This window comes from Balaenoptera physalus (genome assembly GCF_965194825.1).
Source record: "Balaenoptera physalus genome assembly, chromosome: 6".
NCBI classification, from domain to species: domain Eukaryota; kingdom Metazoa; phylum Chordata; class Mammalia; order Artiodactyla; family Balaenopteridae; genus Balaenoptera; species Balaenoptera physalus.
Window position 1 is genome coordinate 136,148,812 of NC_138885.1, and position 17,008 is coordinate 136,165,819.

The 17,008-nt window shown below is 45.1% G+C and overlaps 1 protein-coding gene and 1 long non-coding RNA gene across 11 annotated transcripts in view; one reads left to right on the top strand and one right to left on the bottom strand.

Annotated features, from left to right (window-relative positions):
- ILKAP (ILK associated serine/threonine phosphatase) overlaps nucleotides 1-10,430 on the bottom strand; it is a 26,308-nt gene extending 15,878 nt beyond the window's left edge. The window contains exons 1-4 of one of the 10 annotated variants that reach the window (XM_082466226.1): nucleotides 10,207-10,430; nucleotides 2,949-3,014; nucleotides 2,418-2,474; nucleotides 719-766 (exon numbers count right to left, since the gene is read on the bottom strand). In XM_082466226.1, the coding sequence (XP_082322352.1) occupies nucleotides 719-766; nucleotides 2,418-2,474; nucleotides 2,949-3,014; nucleotides 10,207-10,261 (226 nt within the window). In that variant the 5' untranslated portion in view covers nucleotides 10,262-10,430. Of the gene's footprint in view, nucleotides 1-718; nucleotides 767-2,417; nucleotides 2,475-2,804; nucleotides 2,825-2,925; nucleotides 3,015-9,740; nucleotides 10,082-10,206 lie in introns of those variants that run through there. The other 9 variants (XM_082466230.1, XM_082466229.1, XM_082466228.1 and 6 more) reach the window with 9 other exon arrangements.
- On the top strand, nucleotides 3,021-12,893 carry LOC309662992. The gene is made up of 2 exons (XR_014265061.1): nucleotides 3,021-9,394; nucleotides 11,835-12,893. It is a non-coding gene; the product is annotated as an uncharacterized lncRNA (long non-coding RNA).
- The last annotated feature ends 4,115 nt before the right edge of the window (nucleotides 12,894-17,008 follow it).

A 17,008-nucleotide genomic window follows, 5' to 3' on the forward strand; every position in this document is an offset into this window, starting at 1 on the left:
GGCACATACATGATGTTTTACATCCACAAGTCCTTACTTATAAATAAGTTTCCAAAATCTGCAAAGTGAAATGTCCTGAACCAGTTCAAAAAAGTAACAAGTGCCAAAAAAGGCTTAAAATAAACATCAGGCTTTAAGAACTGCAGGTATCCTGAAAGGCAAAATAGGACTGCTGAAGCCATTCCCACTTGCAAAGGGGCGAACTTGTATTCAAAGCCAGAGCTAAGAGCACCTGCAGTGTGTATGCACTTTGGAACAACAGAAGTCTAGTTTCAAATCTCAGTTCTGCCACTTCCAAGGGGTGTGCCCTTAAGGCAAGTTACTTAACCTTCCAGCCTCAGTTTCTTCACCCGTAACAGGGTGAATACTGTCCTCTCAGGGGGTTGTTTGAAAACTGCTGGGGAGAAGGTATGTAAAGCATTCATCCCAGTGCCTGGTCCATCAAATATCCAATAAATGGCCCTAAGTATTCTCTGCATTTAGGCACAAAAGCATGCAACCATTTATTATTCATTCAACTATTCTTTGCCAGACATTTCTGAGTACTGAGGAAAAAAAGGAAAGAAATGTCCCTGCCCTCAAGAAGGGTCAATTACTTGCAAAGGACAGATTTCTGCAACAGTATAACACACACATCCCGCCCCACACAGTAAGGCAAATCAACTGGGACAATGTCACGATTTCCCAATGGTCTCTTCATTAGCCTCCTGTCACTTACTGTTTGTGTTCCAGTTTTCCCAATGTGTATGTAAAAGAATCTTCCTTTCTTTTAAATTGAAAAACAGAGAAATTTTTTAAACTGTTATTGACTTGTAAGTGAATCACATTGTCATCAGAGAATGTGGTCTACATATGAAGCTGACTCTTTATTGGGACTTACTTTATGGCCTAGAATGCAGTCAATTTTTATAAATGGCTCTTGCCTGCTTGAGAAGAAAAATATGTCTTCTCAAGAAAGCCTAAATACTGGATACAAGATTGGATTCTACATCCAAAAAAAAAAAAAAAAAAAAAATCAAGCTTGTTAACAATGGTGTTGACGTCTTTCTTCTAAGCTGCTACTAGTTTATTGCCTCTTGCCGTGTGGATAACTAAGACATAACTATGCTGAATCTTCCTTTTTTAAATTAAATCTGTTAAGAGCCCTAGTTGCACATGTTAACTTTCATTTCAACTAAGTGCACTGTCTTTATTGGGAAGGTTTTAGGGTAAATTGTATGAGAATGCTGTAATTTTTTGGTATGGATTCATAGCCTGAAAACCTGAGACTTCTTATGTAAGATGAATGTGATACTTTTTCTAAATATAGGAATGATACCTAATTTAATCCATACTTTCTAGACTAATTCCAATGAATTTATGGTAAAGAATTAATAATTCAAAAAATACACTTGAAAAGCAGCAACTGTTCTATTTGACAACATAAGGAAGGTTTTTTACACTAGAGGATAATTGCACATGAAAAAGGACAGCCTGCATCCCCACTGTCCCCCACCATTGCCCTACCTTCCCCCTCCCTTTGGGGGAATTCCATGTGAGAAGTTCTCAGTTAGTGGAATAATACATTCGTCACATATGACAACCTAGAAGAATCGGCTCTATTTTCCCCTTCTGTGTAATTGGGACATAAAAGGAAAAGTTAAACATTTACAGGAACAGGTAGAGCCAATGTTAACAGGCTTGGCAAAAATGAAATCAAATCAATAAAAAGAATCTTGAGAACATAAAAGGACTGACTGGAAAATAATTAACTAAGGTCTTGAATTTCAAGAATTCAAATTCCTGCACATGGTCTGTACCAGTCAGTAAAGCAGTGTCATTCTGACTTCATTTTCTTAAAATCAGAATTCTTTTTAATGTAAGTGGCATAAAACAGATGACTTATTTATCAAGAATACTGAAAATATTTTAACTGTACTTCATATATTCAGACACTTCTGCTGGATACATTTGGGTCTGTCAGGAATATAACAAGGCAAAACCAGAATGACAGACTGAGATTTTCTTTTAAACGTTAATAACAAAGATCAAAGTAAATTACTGGACTCTCACTTCTTAAAAGTCAGTTGCAAGAGGTTAAACCCCAAGAAGTAAAAAATAATCACCAAAAAGTGATGTAGCATTTAAGTGTCTTTTTGCTCCCACTTAATGGTATCTATTTAGGGTTTTTTTTGTGGGAACTTAGTTCCCCAACCAGGGATCAAACCTTGGCCCCAGCAGTGAAAGCACTGAGTCCTAACCACTAGACTGCCAAGAAATTCCCGGTATCTATTTAGTTTTAATAAACCTTATGTTGTATTATGATTTAATGTCATCCTAAGGTTTGTAACAAGCTATAAATAAATAAATTTTACGTAAGAGTAAAATACTACATATTATTTCCATCAGCACGTTGGACATTTTTCCCTACCACTTACCTGAATCACCACTGCTGGCTGGTGGGAGATCATCAAAAAGCAAAGGTCCCCCCGATCCTGAAACACAGCAGAACACTGAGTGAGCCCACAAAACCAGGAGGAGGCTTAAGTTTCAGAATCCATCCCACCAGGACACCTACACAGGTCATTGAAATAAACTCAAAACTCTTGTGTCAATCCAGTGGCAACTCATACTGTGCTAAATAATGTCTTGAACCTATTTTATTTTAAAGTCCTATCATTTCAAAGGAAACAAAAAAATCTGCCTTAAAGAGTTAAATCTTATTCCAGCTAGTATATTAAACACTCAAATGAACCAGAGAAAACTGCTCAACAACTTTTATGCAGTTTCTCAGGGCTAGCAACTAGCGGATTTTTCTGCCTTACCTGATGCCATGGATTCAAAACTTAAGACAGTCCAACACCTAAAACATCTGTGTGTTGAAAATGGGGGAAAGGGAAAAAGATTGAGACAACTACAATCCCAGGATGACATGTTGACACACACCTGGGAGAGCCTGAAGACTGTACCTGAGTCAGTACTGCTGGCCGGAGGGAGATCATCAAAGAGCAGAGATCCTCTCTGAGCTTCTTTCCCTAGAACACGGAACACCTGCTTAGAGAGCATTTGGTCATTGGCCAGATGGGATTCAAAGCGGGAGATCTTTAAGTTTGCCATTAAATTCAAATCTTCTCTCCCCTGCTGGACAAAGCTTATTTTTAAAAATATTTTCTTGATAGCCATTTAATACGGATATTTGTTTCCAAAAGTTACAGTCAACATATAATACAAGCAATGAAAGATGACCCAACAGGTGTTTTAAGGGCTATTGGGTGTTTTGAGGGAAACAAGTATTTTTTTTGATAATTTCACTATTGAACGAACAAATATTTTAAAATCTTTCTTTAAAAGTGAATCCTGGGAAGAAAAAACTGACTCTAGAGCAAAACAATAATTCTATCTTGGTACCTCAATACAGAACTTCAGAGATAAAGGGACTCTTCAAAGATCTACAGGTGTTAAAAAATCCTATTTCAGTACCATTCTGAATTAACCACCAGGAAGAATCTTAAACACACGGAGCACAGAGATGGTGAGAGGCCTGAGGGAAGCCAATCTGCCTTAGCCTGGCACCCCCAGCACAGTGCCCAATTCAATAAATATCTATGAGGAAAATGAGGAATTTCAGATACTCCAAGATAAACTCAGGAGAAAGCCAGGAAACTTTCTATGTAAAAACCTAAAGATTTACCTACCAACAGTACTTATCTGAAGTGTTCTATGCTCAATTATCCCTTTCCACATAAAATTTAACCATTATTCCTTCTCCAGCTTTCCCCAAAATTTCTATTGAAGCTATGAAATACATGAACTGGCCCACAGGAACGTGAGGGAAACAGAGGGCTGAAGATGAAGGTGTGGACATCCACATCCTATGAAGTTCAACACACTGATCTTTTTCCTCTGAGTTCAAGTACAGAAATGTACTCATTTAAAAACCAATTCAACGTGTGTGCTCCAAAAGTTTCATCCATATTGTCTTTCTGCCTAGAAATGAGCTGGGTATCAATTTTACTTTTTTAAAAAAGTAAAAATTTTAATTAAAATTTATAAACTCCAAGAAAGGAAATTTCTTCAGGAGTCTTTAGGTCAGAAGTATATTAAATACCTGGTAATTCCTAATTTAACAAAAAGTAACTCTTCTGCTTTATACCCCTAATGCAAATGGGAAATGTCTACTCCATAAATTACATTTTTATCCCTTAGGATTACCCTAAAGACATTAAGTAATCACAAATACTTTCATTTTTCTCACAAGTGACATAAAGACTCTGGAGGAAGTATCCAGAAACAGCATTAGGAGGACACTAAAGGTATTTAGGATAACCATTTACTCACTGTATTAATCCTCCTACAAGAATTGCTAATATTCTAGCAAGCCACTTCCAAGGGAAACTCAAACTGTACTGGTCTAAGCATCAACATGCCCATTCTAACAGACTCAGAACTGAAGAGGATGACCCAGAACAATCACACTGGATTCAGCGGGGCCAGAGCACCAGGCATCTTGGGAGAGGGGGACATTATAGGGAGGAGGCCAACCTGAAGACAACCAACCCTTCCACTTACGCAGGGTCCGATTTTAACTTTTGAATTAAACTACCCATCTAAACCAGGTCTTTCCAAATCCAATGTCCAGTGGGGCAAAGTCCTTTTTTACCCAGGTATTAATACATTTTCGGTCCTGGCAAGCATTCCTCATAATAGAGTTTCCAGCTTAGCACTAGCCTGGCCTCTCTCCTTTGGCGACAACTCAGTCTAAGTCAGTTCCCCAAACCTACCACCAGCCCCAGAGAAGGGCTTATGTTCCCATGCTGAACAGAATGAGCCTCTCCTCTCTTTGTCACTCTGCAATACTGTGAGTGGTATTTCAATTAAACACAATGAGATCATCTCATATTTTTGTTGGCCACAACTGAAAATGGCTTATATAAGTGATAATTAACATTCGCTGCCTGCCAGGAACTATTCTAGTGCTCTACATATTTTAATGGATTTAATCCTTGCAATAACCTTATGAGGTGGGTACTGTTATTATTGTTACTTACTGATAAGGAAACTGAGGCACTTAGGTTAAATAACTGTCCGAGAGAGCCCGTGAGGAGTGGAGCTCCAAACCCAGGCAGCCTGCTTTCCCAGCCCATGCTCTTGGCGAGGTGCTACACTGCCCCCACCCCACACTGTTCTAGGAACTTCACAAGGATCATCTCATTTAACCCTTACACAACCCCACAAAGAGAATCCCGAGGCTCTGTAAGACCTCTGGAACACCTTTTTGCATCATCAAAAGGATCAGAGTTAGAATAGCTTGCATCTGGATTCTTTAACAACTATCTGTAGGTCACAGATGCTATAAAGGGAACTTCTGGTTAGCCAGAACCTTACATTCTGTTTTGGATAAACAGTAATTCAAAGTATTTGGAGCTGCGATCATTGGACCAAGCGTGACCTTGACCCTAAACTTTGGAAGAGGCCCCTGAGTTCTAAATATAAGAACTCTCATAAGGAAAGAAACAAGACAGAAAACAAGTTTTTCACTACAGTTAATCTTATCTGGGCTTCCCTAGTGGCGCAGTGGTTGAGAATCTGCCTGCCAATGCAGGAGACACGGGTTCGAGCCCTGGTCTGGGAAGATCCCACATGCCGCAGAGCAACTGGGCCCGTGAGCCACAACTACTGAGCCTGCGCGTCTGGAGCCTGTGCTCCGCAACAAGAGAGGCCGCGATAGTGAGAGGCCTGCGCACCGCGATGAAGAGTGGCCCCCGCTCGCCGCAACTAGAGAAAGCCCTCGCACAGAAGCGAAGACCCAACACAGCCAAAAGTAAAATAAATAAATAAATAATTTATTTATTTATTTAAAAAAATCTTATCTAGGTTGTTGTGTTTTTTTTTTTTTAAGTTACCTACATTCTGAAGCTAAGTCTACTGAAAGTTACAAACTATGCTGAGAAAAATACTCTTGGGCTGATTATATTCAGATTAGCTATAAGTTGCTACGTACAGTAAAGCAACAACAAGCTTTTAAATATTTTGCCTAAATTGCTTCTTACACTTGGATTTTCTTTTCAACTACAAATGTGACACAGTTGACCTCCTCATCCGAGAATGTGGAACCTGTGGATACGGAGAGCCACTGTACTAGGCCATTTTATTGATATATAAGGGACTTGAGCATCCTTGGATTTTGGTATCCGAAGGGGATCCTGGAACCAAACCCCCACAGATACTGAGGGACTACTGTACATGTTTTCCAAATACCACGGACGTATTAGAAAAAGGCCCTGCCTCCCCACCACTGTAACAGTTTATTGTATACTTCCCACTTTCCTTTATGCTCTTGAACTTGTGTATGTGCATTTTAATTTTTAAAAGGTAGACGTATACTATACACAATATATATATCATTATTCACGTAAGCCATCACACTGGGTCTAATGATTCGTTTCAACAGCCGCACACTATTCTCTACGGGAAGCACTGCCACTCACTTGGTCTGGTTCCCTTACTGATGGGCATGCAGGATGATTCTGGTTTTTTACATGACAAATAATGCCACAATAAACAACCCTAGGCTTATATCCTTATTTTATCTGCTAACTGCTGGTCAAAGGGTAAATAAATAAATCTGACAAATGCCAAAATTTGTTCCAAAAAAAGTTGTGGTAACTTTCACCCCCAACACACTTTATGAGAATGTCCATTTCTCTACATCCTCTTTACCATCTTGCCAATTTTTAAATCTGATGGGTTAAAAATACGGCACATCGGTGATTTGCTATTCCTTTCCAGTGACGGAGGAAGCTGAGCATCTGGTTGATGGGTCATTTGCATTTCTTCCTCTATAAACTGTCAGGATACATCTTTTGACCATTTTTCTAACGGGTCATTTCTTTTTCTTATTAATTTATCTGCGCCTTTCCCTTACTAGGGATAGTAACCTTTAGTAATGTGTACCACAACTACTTTCTCTCAGTCTGTCTTTTGCCTTTGTGCTATCTTGCCTGCAGAAACTTTTTATTTTTACATAGCTAAGTCCATTCTAATTTTTATGACTTGAGTTTTTTCTTATTAACCCTGAAGTTTTACAATTAGTCCAAGTTTTTTCTAATATCTTAGCCTTTATTTTATATTTAGATCTCCAATTTTCTAAAAGGAAATATTTTGAAGATGGTCTGCCAAGCAAATATTTGTTTAGTCCTTGACAGCTGACCATCAGCTTTAAAGTGCACCGGTGCAGTGAGAGAGCCCCCCTATACAACTGCGACCAGGTTACTGCCCAGACAACTTTAAACCAGGACACCTTTAACTTGTTTGGACTGCCAAATGTAAGCTGTCAGTCTTTAAAGACATCAAGTCAGCACTTTTATGAGCATGATGTACCAGAGAAATTCCATTTCTACCTGATAATAACAAACATACTTCCTTTTTTAGGTAAGCTATGTATACTGTATATAAAAAACTTGATTTCACTCAGCAGTCAAAACATGTTAGGGGCTGGGATGAAAACTCCTAATTTAGCACAAAATCTGAAAACATTTAATGCGTTCTTTTCACATTTTTCTTCAGACCATAAAAATTAAGAGGCTTGGGGTAGGAACATTAGATGTGATGTTTACAACAAAAATCAAAGAACTAAATAAAATACACTTGATGTGATCTGAGGAGTGTGATACTTCCTCCCTTTGGACACTTAGTGTTTTCACAAAATCCATTTAAGAGTGCATTTTTTTCCCCTTTTGAATGGCTGTGAAAGTTAGCTCACAGAGTAGTGTCTACCAGGCACTAGCATCTACTAAGCGCAGACCTCGTGCTCTACCTGTGCTAAATACCGTACACACCGCGCCCTCTCTAACCTGTGGGCTAACAGGAGGAGGCAACACTCATGTTTCCCAGATGCAGGAACAGCCACCGAAGACAGCAAGAGCAGAGTTGGGATCAGAAACCACGCAGTCTGATAACATGTCTGGAACAACTCCTTCCGGGGACTGCGAAAGTGTCTAAGTCTTTTACTGTTCCCTGCATTAGCTCAGAAATTGGTGGCACCTGCACATCCTTTGTGACGGTCATGATAGTGCGATTTAGCCTCATCTCTCCATCCGCTTCATAAAACCAACTTTATTTTCCTTCCATTCACTCTACGTTCAATTTTGTCAATCAATATGATCAATTTTTCAGAAACAAAAAGTATGACGTTTTGAATTAAGTTTTCAAAAATCAAAGCATTTCCACAAAATTGTGAAGTCAGATTCTGTTCTCCTTCAAATGATTTTTTTAACCTGTTAAGACTCATCTCGTTGGTCTGAACTAAATGCCTGTCAAGATAACTTTGGGTCCCGATTCTGTCACTCACTTTAGTACTTATCCCTCTCAGCTTTCTGTCATCTACAAATCCAGAAAGCGTGCCTTCTTTGTTTTTAAGGCTATTTAAAAACATACACTCAGCCAAGCAGGACCTGTGGCAGCGTCAGTGCCCTCCCCACAGGCAGGGAGCAGTTCACGAATCCACGCTTCAGGGAACGGGGCGTTTAAAACTCACGCAGCACCCCTGCCACCCTGTCATCTCAGCCAGGGCTGGATACGCCCTCCCAAGCACCAACCTGTAAGAGTTGTCAAGTTCTGTATCACTTCAAGGGTCCCTTTGCGATTCAAGAAAATGACAGGCCCACAGGCACATCTGCGAATCCAAACGCTGCCCCAAACATATTCAGATAGAGGTTACACTCTATCAACAGAGTAAGGAAGAGTGCATACACAAGCCAGAGTTTTCACCCATACCTAGAACAATCTAGAAAACAAATCTAAGAAACAATCCACAAAGTGGATGTTTGGTAGGGAAAAGTCACGGCACCGTTACTGGGAATAACGGCCCGACAAAGACTGGCCGGCCTGGTGGTCCACGTGTGACAAGCCAGAATCCAGGCCCCATGGAGGGCAGAACAACGCCTTCTCTGGGGGCCTTCTTTTTAGGGCCCCATGTCACAGCAGCCCTCCACGCTGGCACGCCCAGGACAACTAGAGAACGAAACGTTCCCCAAAGAGCACATCGTTCCCTTGCCTAGAGTCTCTGCAAATCCCAAGTCTACTCATCTTCCGAGACCAGATTCCAGCACCACCTCCTTCCCCACTCTCCGCCCACGGACTCCAAACGTCGCTCCTCTGGACACTCGGCGTTTCCCGCAGGCACTAACCTTAGCCGTGTTCAATTTTAATCACTTCCTGCAGAATCAGGCTCCTGGAGAGCAAAGGCTGGGCGTCGGTCACCTTCCCCTTCCCCTTCCCCTACTACAACGGCAGTTCCCGCACCAGGCTCTCCAGGAGACCCGCGCCGGGCCGTCCCCAATCGCCCGCGTATCCCCTACCGCAGACGCGGGCCCGCCGCCCCCCGCAGGCTTTCACACCGAGAGCCGGCGCTGAGGTGAGCCTGGAGTCTGAATGCGTTTTTAGAGTTTTCCATGTTTTCTGCCACCAAGCTGCGCTCGTAAAGAAAGCCCTAAACCACAGCAGCCAGCTGCGCACCTCGCCCGTGAAAACACTCACAGGTCCTGCCAACCTCAACCTGGCGTGGCCGTCACCCGCTGGACACACACGACCAACCGTGCGGTCCTCGCGCTGCTGCCGTGTGCAGCTCCAACCCCAGCCTCCAGGAAGGACCTGGCACGGCGGCCGAGGTCGGGGGCCGGCAGGGGAGCGGGCCTGGGCTAATGCCCTCCGCTCTGGGGAGAGCGGGCACTTCCCGGGGCCCCGGAAAGAACGAAAACTACCATGAATCGTGAGATCCGACGAGAGGAGCAGAGAGCATGAACCCTCTCTTCTGGGCCTCACAACCACAAGGACTGAGTCGGCGATCACTTCCATCTCCGGGGCAGAGACGAAAAACAAAGCCGAAAAAAACGCAGAATGGGAGTGCGCCCAGAACGACGCGGCCCACACGGCGAGCGGTTCGGACGCAGGCCGGTGGACCCGGGGCGCGGCTCCCGTAAGGGGACGGCGGCGGCGGCGCTCGGGCCGCGGCTGCCACACGTGTGGGCCGCACACAAAGGTCCCCGAGCCGCGGTCCCCTCCTCCTGCGCAGCGAACATGGCGGAGACCGCGAGCTCCCCGAGCCGGTGCAGGCCGCGCTCGCCCTCCCGCGTCCCCGCCGCCGCCTCAGGCGCCGCGGCCTCCAGGCCGCCGCCAGCCGCCCGCCCGCCCTCCTTCTCCTCACCGGCCGGGTGGCCACCCGCTTACCCGCAGCCGGGCGCGGCGAGCGCTCGGGCTCCGGCAGGTCCCCGAACAGGTCCATGGCGGAGGCTGGGAGGCGGCGGCGGCAGCGGCGGCGGCGGCGGCAGACGCGCAGCCCGCGAGCGGCGGCGGGCCCCACACCCTGCGGCTGAAGCGGAGGCGGAGGCGGCGGCGGCGGCGACGGCGGCGGGGCGGTGGCGGACCGGGAGCCGTCAATCACCCACAGGCGGGTCTGGAACGCCACCAATCGGCGCGCGGCGTGGCCCGGCCGCCCCAGCGGCCTGCGCGCGGGCGGGGCGGGGCGGGGCGGCGGCGCGCACGCGCACAGGGCTACTCTCCGCCGTCTGCGCGGGCGGGTACCTGGGCCGGCGGGGCTGACGCGCAGCGTACGGTGCCATGTTTCTCTCGGACGCCCGTCCCGGGCCCCTCCTGCTCTCCCTGGGCACGGGCGTCCGATTCCAAGAAGGCCCTTCCAGGCAGACATGTCTGAGCTCGAGGGCAGCTGTAGTGAGCCCTGGTGGCCCGGAAGACTTTATGGGGTTTTCACATCGGTTCCGTCCCTTCATCCTCACTCCACCACGGTGGGCCTCCATCCCTGGCCAATTTGAGATTGAGAAGCCGAAGCCTCATAGAGCGGCCCCTTAAGATGCAGGGTGGAGAGGAGGCATGTCTCGACTGCCGCCATCCGGGCACGTGGGGGGAGGGGAAAGGGAGCGTCCACGGCAGGTTCCAGAGAGCAGTGATGTCAGGAAGCTGGCCTGGCACACAGCTGGGCCTCGGTGTTCCGTTGAATATACACAGGTTCATAAAACGTCGACATGAGGCTCTGATGACGGATCAAGCCCAAAACGAGGCCCCTCTCTTCATGTCTGAACACAGACGAAAAGACAAGCGTTGGCCAAGCCACAAAAGTGACCAAACATCCTTCTGTCTTGGCCAATAAGAGTGACTGCTGCTTCTTTACCAATTACAAGTTTAGGCTTTCTCTAGTCTTCCTGCCTTTGAGATACGATTTATTAAGACATCCAGTCAAGGAATTGCCTCCTTTTCCTGGCATAATCCAATCCAGAGCAAAGCCCTGCTTCCTTAAATGTTTCCTCAAATCAACTAACGCAGACCCAAATGTAAGTCCTCTGCACGTCCGTTTACTGAGGTTTCCCGTGGTAACAGTCTCCGTGGCTGGGATGAGTAATAACCCAATTCCGACGACTGCAGGTGTGTTTCTGGTGATCTTTGGCTGAGGACATTGTTGGGCCCAGCGGGCCTTCATGCCTCTCATCTGCTTGTCTGCTCACTCACCACTATTTGAAACCCTCACTGCTCTCTGCTGTCCCTTTAACAGATGAACTGCCTCGTCCCTGCAGAAATGCTCTGAAGTGGCAATACAGTCCCATTTCCTCACCTCTCATCCACTTCTCAGCCCACCCCAACCTGGCCTCACCTCATCACTTCCCCAAAACAGCTCCTGCTGAGCTCACCAGTCATTTCCCAGTCTGGGGCTAAATGGAGGTGACGTTTTTAGTCGTCACTATACATGAACCCCAGCAGTATGACACGGTCAGTGTCTCTTCCCCTTTGGTTTGTGGAGCACATCGCTCTCCTGGTTTGACTCCTGTTCTCTGTCTGCTTTGCAGGCCCACGCCTTCTGCCCGGCGATTAACTGATGGAATTCTTTAAGACTTGATCCTGGGTGCTCCTCATCCCACACGCCCTCCTTCGGCAAATCTCGTCCACACTTGGCTTGAATTACCACTCACCTAAACGTGATTCGTTAATTTATGTTTCCTACCAGTTCCAGATCCACATGTTCAAATATCACTCATGTGATATCTCTTGGATGTCTCAAAAGTACCTCGAAGTCAACATGTCCCAACCAAAATCATTTTCTCGACTGCTCACCATATCCCCTTCGATTTCTCCTTCCAGGATTGACACCTCCCTGTGTCCCTACCCCAGAATCCCTCTTGGGAAGATAGCCTCCAAGGTGGCTTCCACAATCCCCGTCTCCTAGTATTCAGCTCTTGTGTGGTCACCTTCTTTTGAACGTGGCTGGTGTGACTTGCTCTGGTCAGTAGAGTACAGCAGAAGTGTCAGGAGGTATGTGATTACGTGGATGTGATTCCTTCACACAGGTTAGTTACACCCATCCTGCTAGTGTGACCCAGCAGGACCCTACGAGGCCTTCCCAGAATAGACTCCCACCCATGTCCTCCACCTGCCTTTTGTCTGTAGAAAAACTTGAGTCAAAGAATAAATTTAATCAGAGAAGTGAGAAAATGCAGAAAGGAAAACAGTCAAACAAGACAAAATAATAATACTTTAGCCATTAAACAAAGTCAAGGACATTTAGTTCTTCCTCAAGGACTCTAGATAATATTCTGAGCCACATCCTTTGAGCTGTTTTGCAGATACTGAAACCCACACCAAGTGGAAGAAATTAACTGTATGCTGCCCACAAGCACGTAGACCCCAAACCAGTTGGAACCAGAAGGTTGATGATGCTGATTCCCAATGACCTCACCACCAACCAATCAGAAGAATGTCCACGAGCTGATCATGCCCTGTTCCTTGAACGCTGTAAGACTCCTCACTACCCCTTCCAGGGGGGACACACAGTCTTGAGGGCAGTAGCCTGCTGTGGCCCCCTTTGCCTGGCAAAGCAATAAAACGATTTCTTTTTATTTCACCCAAAACTCTGTCTCCAAGATTTAATCCGGCGCCAGTGTACAGAGGCCAAGTTTCAGCAACACTAAGAGACTCTCTCTTGCTGACTTTGAAGAAGCAAGACACCGTGCTGTGAGCTGCAGAATGGAGAGGGCCACAGCGAGGACCTGAGGGTGGCTTCCAGCTGACGGAAGCGGAGGGCTTCAATCCAGGAGCACACGAGGAAATGAGTGCTGCAACAGCTTGTGAGCTTGGAAGCTGGTCCTTCCTAGTCGAGCCTCAGATGAGACTCCAGTCCAGGCCCACACCTTGATTGCAGCCTTGCAGACGACTCTATTGTGCCTGGACTCCTGACCCATGGAAACTGTGCCATAACGGATGGATGTGGTTTTAAGCTGCTCAATCGTGGTAATTTGTTATGCAGCAATAGATAACAAATACACCCTCCATCACCAAGTCCTATCAGTTTTATCCCCTGACTGCCTTTTGAATCCACCACCTGACCGCTGCGCCCACCAAGTCTGTGTCACCGAATCATGACCTCCTTTCGGGCTTCTCCCTGAGGCCTCTTCTCAATCCCTGTACTAGGTTTTCTCTCTCTGGTCCCAGCACATTTTCTCATGTGGGTCCCTTGGCTTGGGCTGTTCTTCTAGGTCCTCCACTCCAGGAAAATTTCATCTGTTCCTCAGATTTCAGTCATCGATTCCTCAGGCAAACCATTCTTCAGTGACCTAAGTACAATCCCCCTTTACACCTCTCCCTTATGGCTTTTGTCATAGTTGCCGTTTTACAGTTATTTATGTGACTATGTCATTAACGACTGGATCTCCTATCAAAATGTAAGCTGTAGGAGGTCAGGAACTATGTTTGGTTTTGCACATTACTGCATCTGGCACACAGTAGATGCTCACATACACTGGCTAGATGAATGATGAATGAATGAATGAACGAATGGACGAATGAGTGAATGGATGAATATGTCCTTTTTTTTTTTAAAGTTAATTTTGTGAGTGTGAGTCAGTTTTGTGTTTTATTTATTTATTTATTTATTTATTTATTTATGGCTGTGTTGGGTTTTCGTTTCTGCGTGAGGGCTTTTCTCTAGTTGCGGCAAGTGGGGGCCACTCTTCATCACGGTGCGCGGGCCTCTCACTATCGTGGCCTCTCTTGTTGCAGAGCACAGGCTCCAGACGCGCAGGCTCAGTAGCTGTGGCTCACGGGCCCAGTTGCTCCGCGGCATGTGGGATCTTCCCAGACCAGGGCTCGAACCCGTGTCCCCTGCATTGGCAGGCAGATTCTCAACCCCTGCGCCACCAGGGAAGCCCGAATATGTCCATTTTTGATGCTCAAAGTTCATGACACAAGCCTTCCTACCTCAGGAATGTCAGGAAGTTTGGAGCCAAGAGTGCTGCCTCCTGTGTGCTTGCTCAGGACTGCCCAGACTAAGTTCACTGTTGTGCTCTTAGAAAAAGATCATAGATTTCTGATTTTGAGAGCTTAAACTGTCTAGAGGTAAGGAAGGTACTGGATGTCCTAGGACATTATCAACTGCCTGAGTGGCAGACGGTATTTTCCAAAGTTTGCTGCAACAATGTCTCCCATCCCCTGTGCTCTTCTAAATGGGTCCTTGCCACTCCCCCCATCAACAGGTAGGTTCTGAGTCTCCTCCCCTTCAACCTGGGTGAGCTGTGACTACTTGGACCGATAGGGAGCGGAAGATGTGCCATTATGTGATTTCCAAGGCTAGGTCATAAAAGGCCACGCAGCTTCTGCCTGGTTCTCTGGAGATGCTTGCTCTCGAGGAAGTCCGTCACCAAGTAAGAAGTCCAACTACTCTGAGGCTGCCGTGATAGAAAAGCCTCACGTAGGCACTGTATTCAACAACCCTGCTGAGCTGCCAGCCAACAGCCAGCAGTGACTGCCAGCCAAGTCGAATGAGTCATCTTGGACATCCATTCCAGGGGAACACTCAGACTAGGGTTCTGAGCCCCAGCCAACAGCTGACTACAACCTCATGAGAGACCCCAAGCAAGGACTGCCCAGCTAAGCCCTTTATGAAATCCTGACCCACAAAACCACAAGCAAAATAAAATAAGGTTTCTTTTTTAAAATGGAAGTATAGGGCTTCCCTGGTGGCGCAGTGGTTGAGAGTCTGCCTGCTAATGCAGGGGACACGGGTTCGAGCCCTGGTCTGGGAAGATCCCACATGCCGCGGGGCAACTGGGCCCGTGAGCCACAACTACTGAGCCTGCGCGTCTGGAGCCTGTGCTCCGCAACAAGAGAGGCCACGATAGTAAGAGGCCCGTGCACCACGATGAAGAGTGCCCCCCACTTGCTGCAACTAGAGAAAGCCCTAACACAGAAACGAAGACCCAACACAGCCATAAATAAATAAATAAATTAAAAAAAATCTTAGATTATAAAAAAAAAAGGAAGTATAGTTAATTGACTATAGTGTGTTAGTTTCATGTCTACAGCAAAGTGATTCAGTTATATATATATATATATATATATATATATATATATATATATATATTTAAATACATCTTTATTGGAGTATAATTGCTCCACAATACTGTTAGTTTCTGTTGTACACCAAAGTGAATCAGCCGTATGCACACATATGTCCCCATATCCCCTCCCCCTTGAGCCTCCCTCCCATCCTCCCTATCCCACCCCTCTAGGTCATCGCAAAGCACTGAGCTGATCTCCCTGTGCTATGCTGCTGCTTCCCACTAGATAACTATTTTACATTCGGTAGTGCATATATGTCAATGCTACTCTCACTTTTCCCAGCTTCCCCCTCCCACCCCGTGTCCTCAAGTCCATTCTCTATGTCTACATCTTTATTCCTGCCCTGACATTAGGTTCATCAGTACCATTTTTTTAGATTCCATATATATGCGTTAGCATATGGTATTTGTTTTTCTCTTTCTGACTTACTTCACTCTGTATGACAGTCTCTAGGTCCATCCACCTCACTACAAATAACTCAATTTCGTTTCTTTTTATGGCTGAGTAATATTCTATTGTATATATGTGCCACATCTTCTTTATCCATTCATCTGTCGGTGGACATTTAGGTTGGTTCCATGTCCTGGCTATTGTAAATAGTGCTGCAATGAACATTGTGGTACATGTCTCTTTTCGAATTATGGTTTTTCTCAGGGTATATGCCCAGTAGTGGGATTGCTGGGTCATATGGTAGTTCTATTTTTAGTTTTGTAAGGAACCTCCATACTGTTCTCCATAGTGGCTGTATCAATTTACATTCCCACTAATAGTGCAGGAGGGTTCCCTTTTCACCACACCCTTTCCAGCATTTATTGTTTCTAGATTTTTTGATAATGGCCATTCTGACCGGTGTGAGGTGATACCTCACTGTAGTTTTGATTTGCATTTCTCTAATAATTAGTGATGTTGAGCATGTTTTCCTGTGCCTCTTGGCCATCTATATGTCTTCCTTGGTGAAATGTCTATTTAGGCCTTCCGCCCATTTTTTAACTGGATTGTTTGTTTTTTTGATATTGAGCTCCATGGGCTGTTTGTATATTTTGGAGATTAATCCTTTGTCTGTTGTTTCATTTGCAAATACTTTCTCCCATTCTGAGGGTTGTCTTTTTGTCTTGTTTATGGTTTCCTTTGCTGTGCAAAAGCTTTTAAGTTTAATTATGTCCCATTTTGTTTATTTTTGTTTTTATTTCCGTTACTCTAGGAGGTGGGTCAAAAAAGATCTTGCTGTGGTTTATGTCAAAGGGTGTTTTTCCTATGTTTTCCTCTAAGAGTTTTATAGTGCAGGCACTATACATTTAAGTCTTACATTTAAGTCTTTAATCCATTTGGAGTTTATTTTTGTGTATGGTGTAGGGTAGTGTTCTAATTTAATTCTTTTACATGTAGCTGTCCAGTTTTCCCAGCACCACTTATTGAAGAGGATGTCTTTTTTCCATTGTATGTTCTTGCCTCCTTTGTTGTAAATTAGGTGCCCATATGTGCATGGGTTTATCTCTGGGCTTTCTATCCTGTATCACTGATCTATATTTCTGTTTTTGTGCCAGTACCATACTGTCTTGATTACTGTAGCTTTGTGGTATAGTTTGAAGTCAGGGAGTCTGATTCCTCCAGCTCCGTTTTTCTTTCTCAA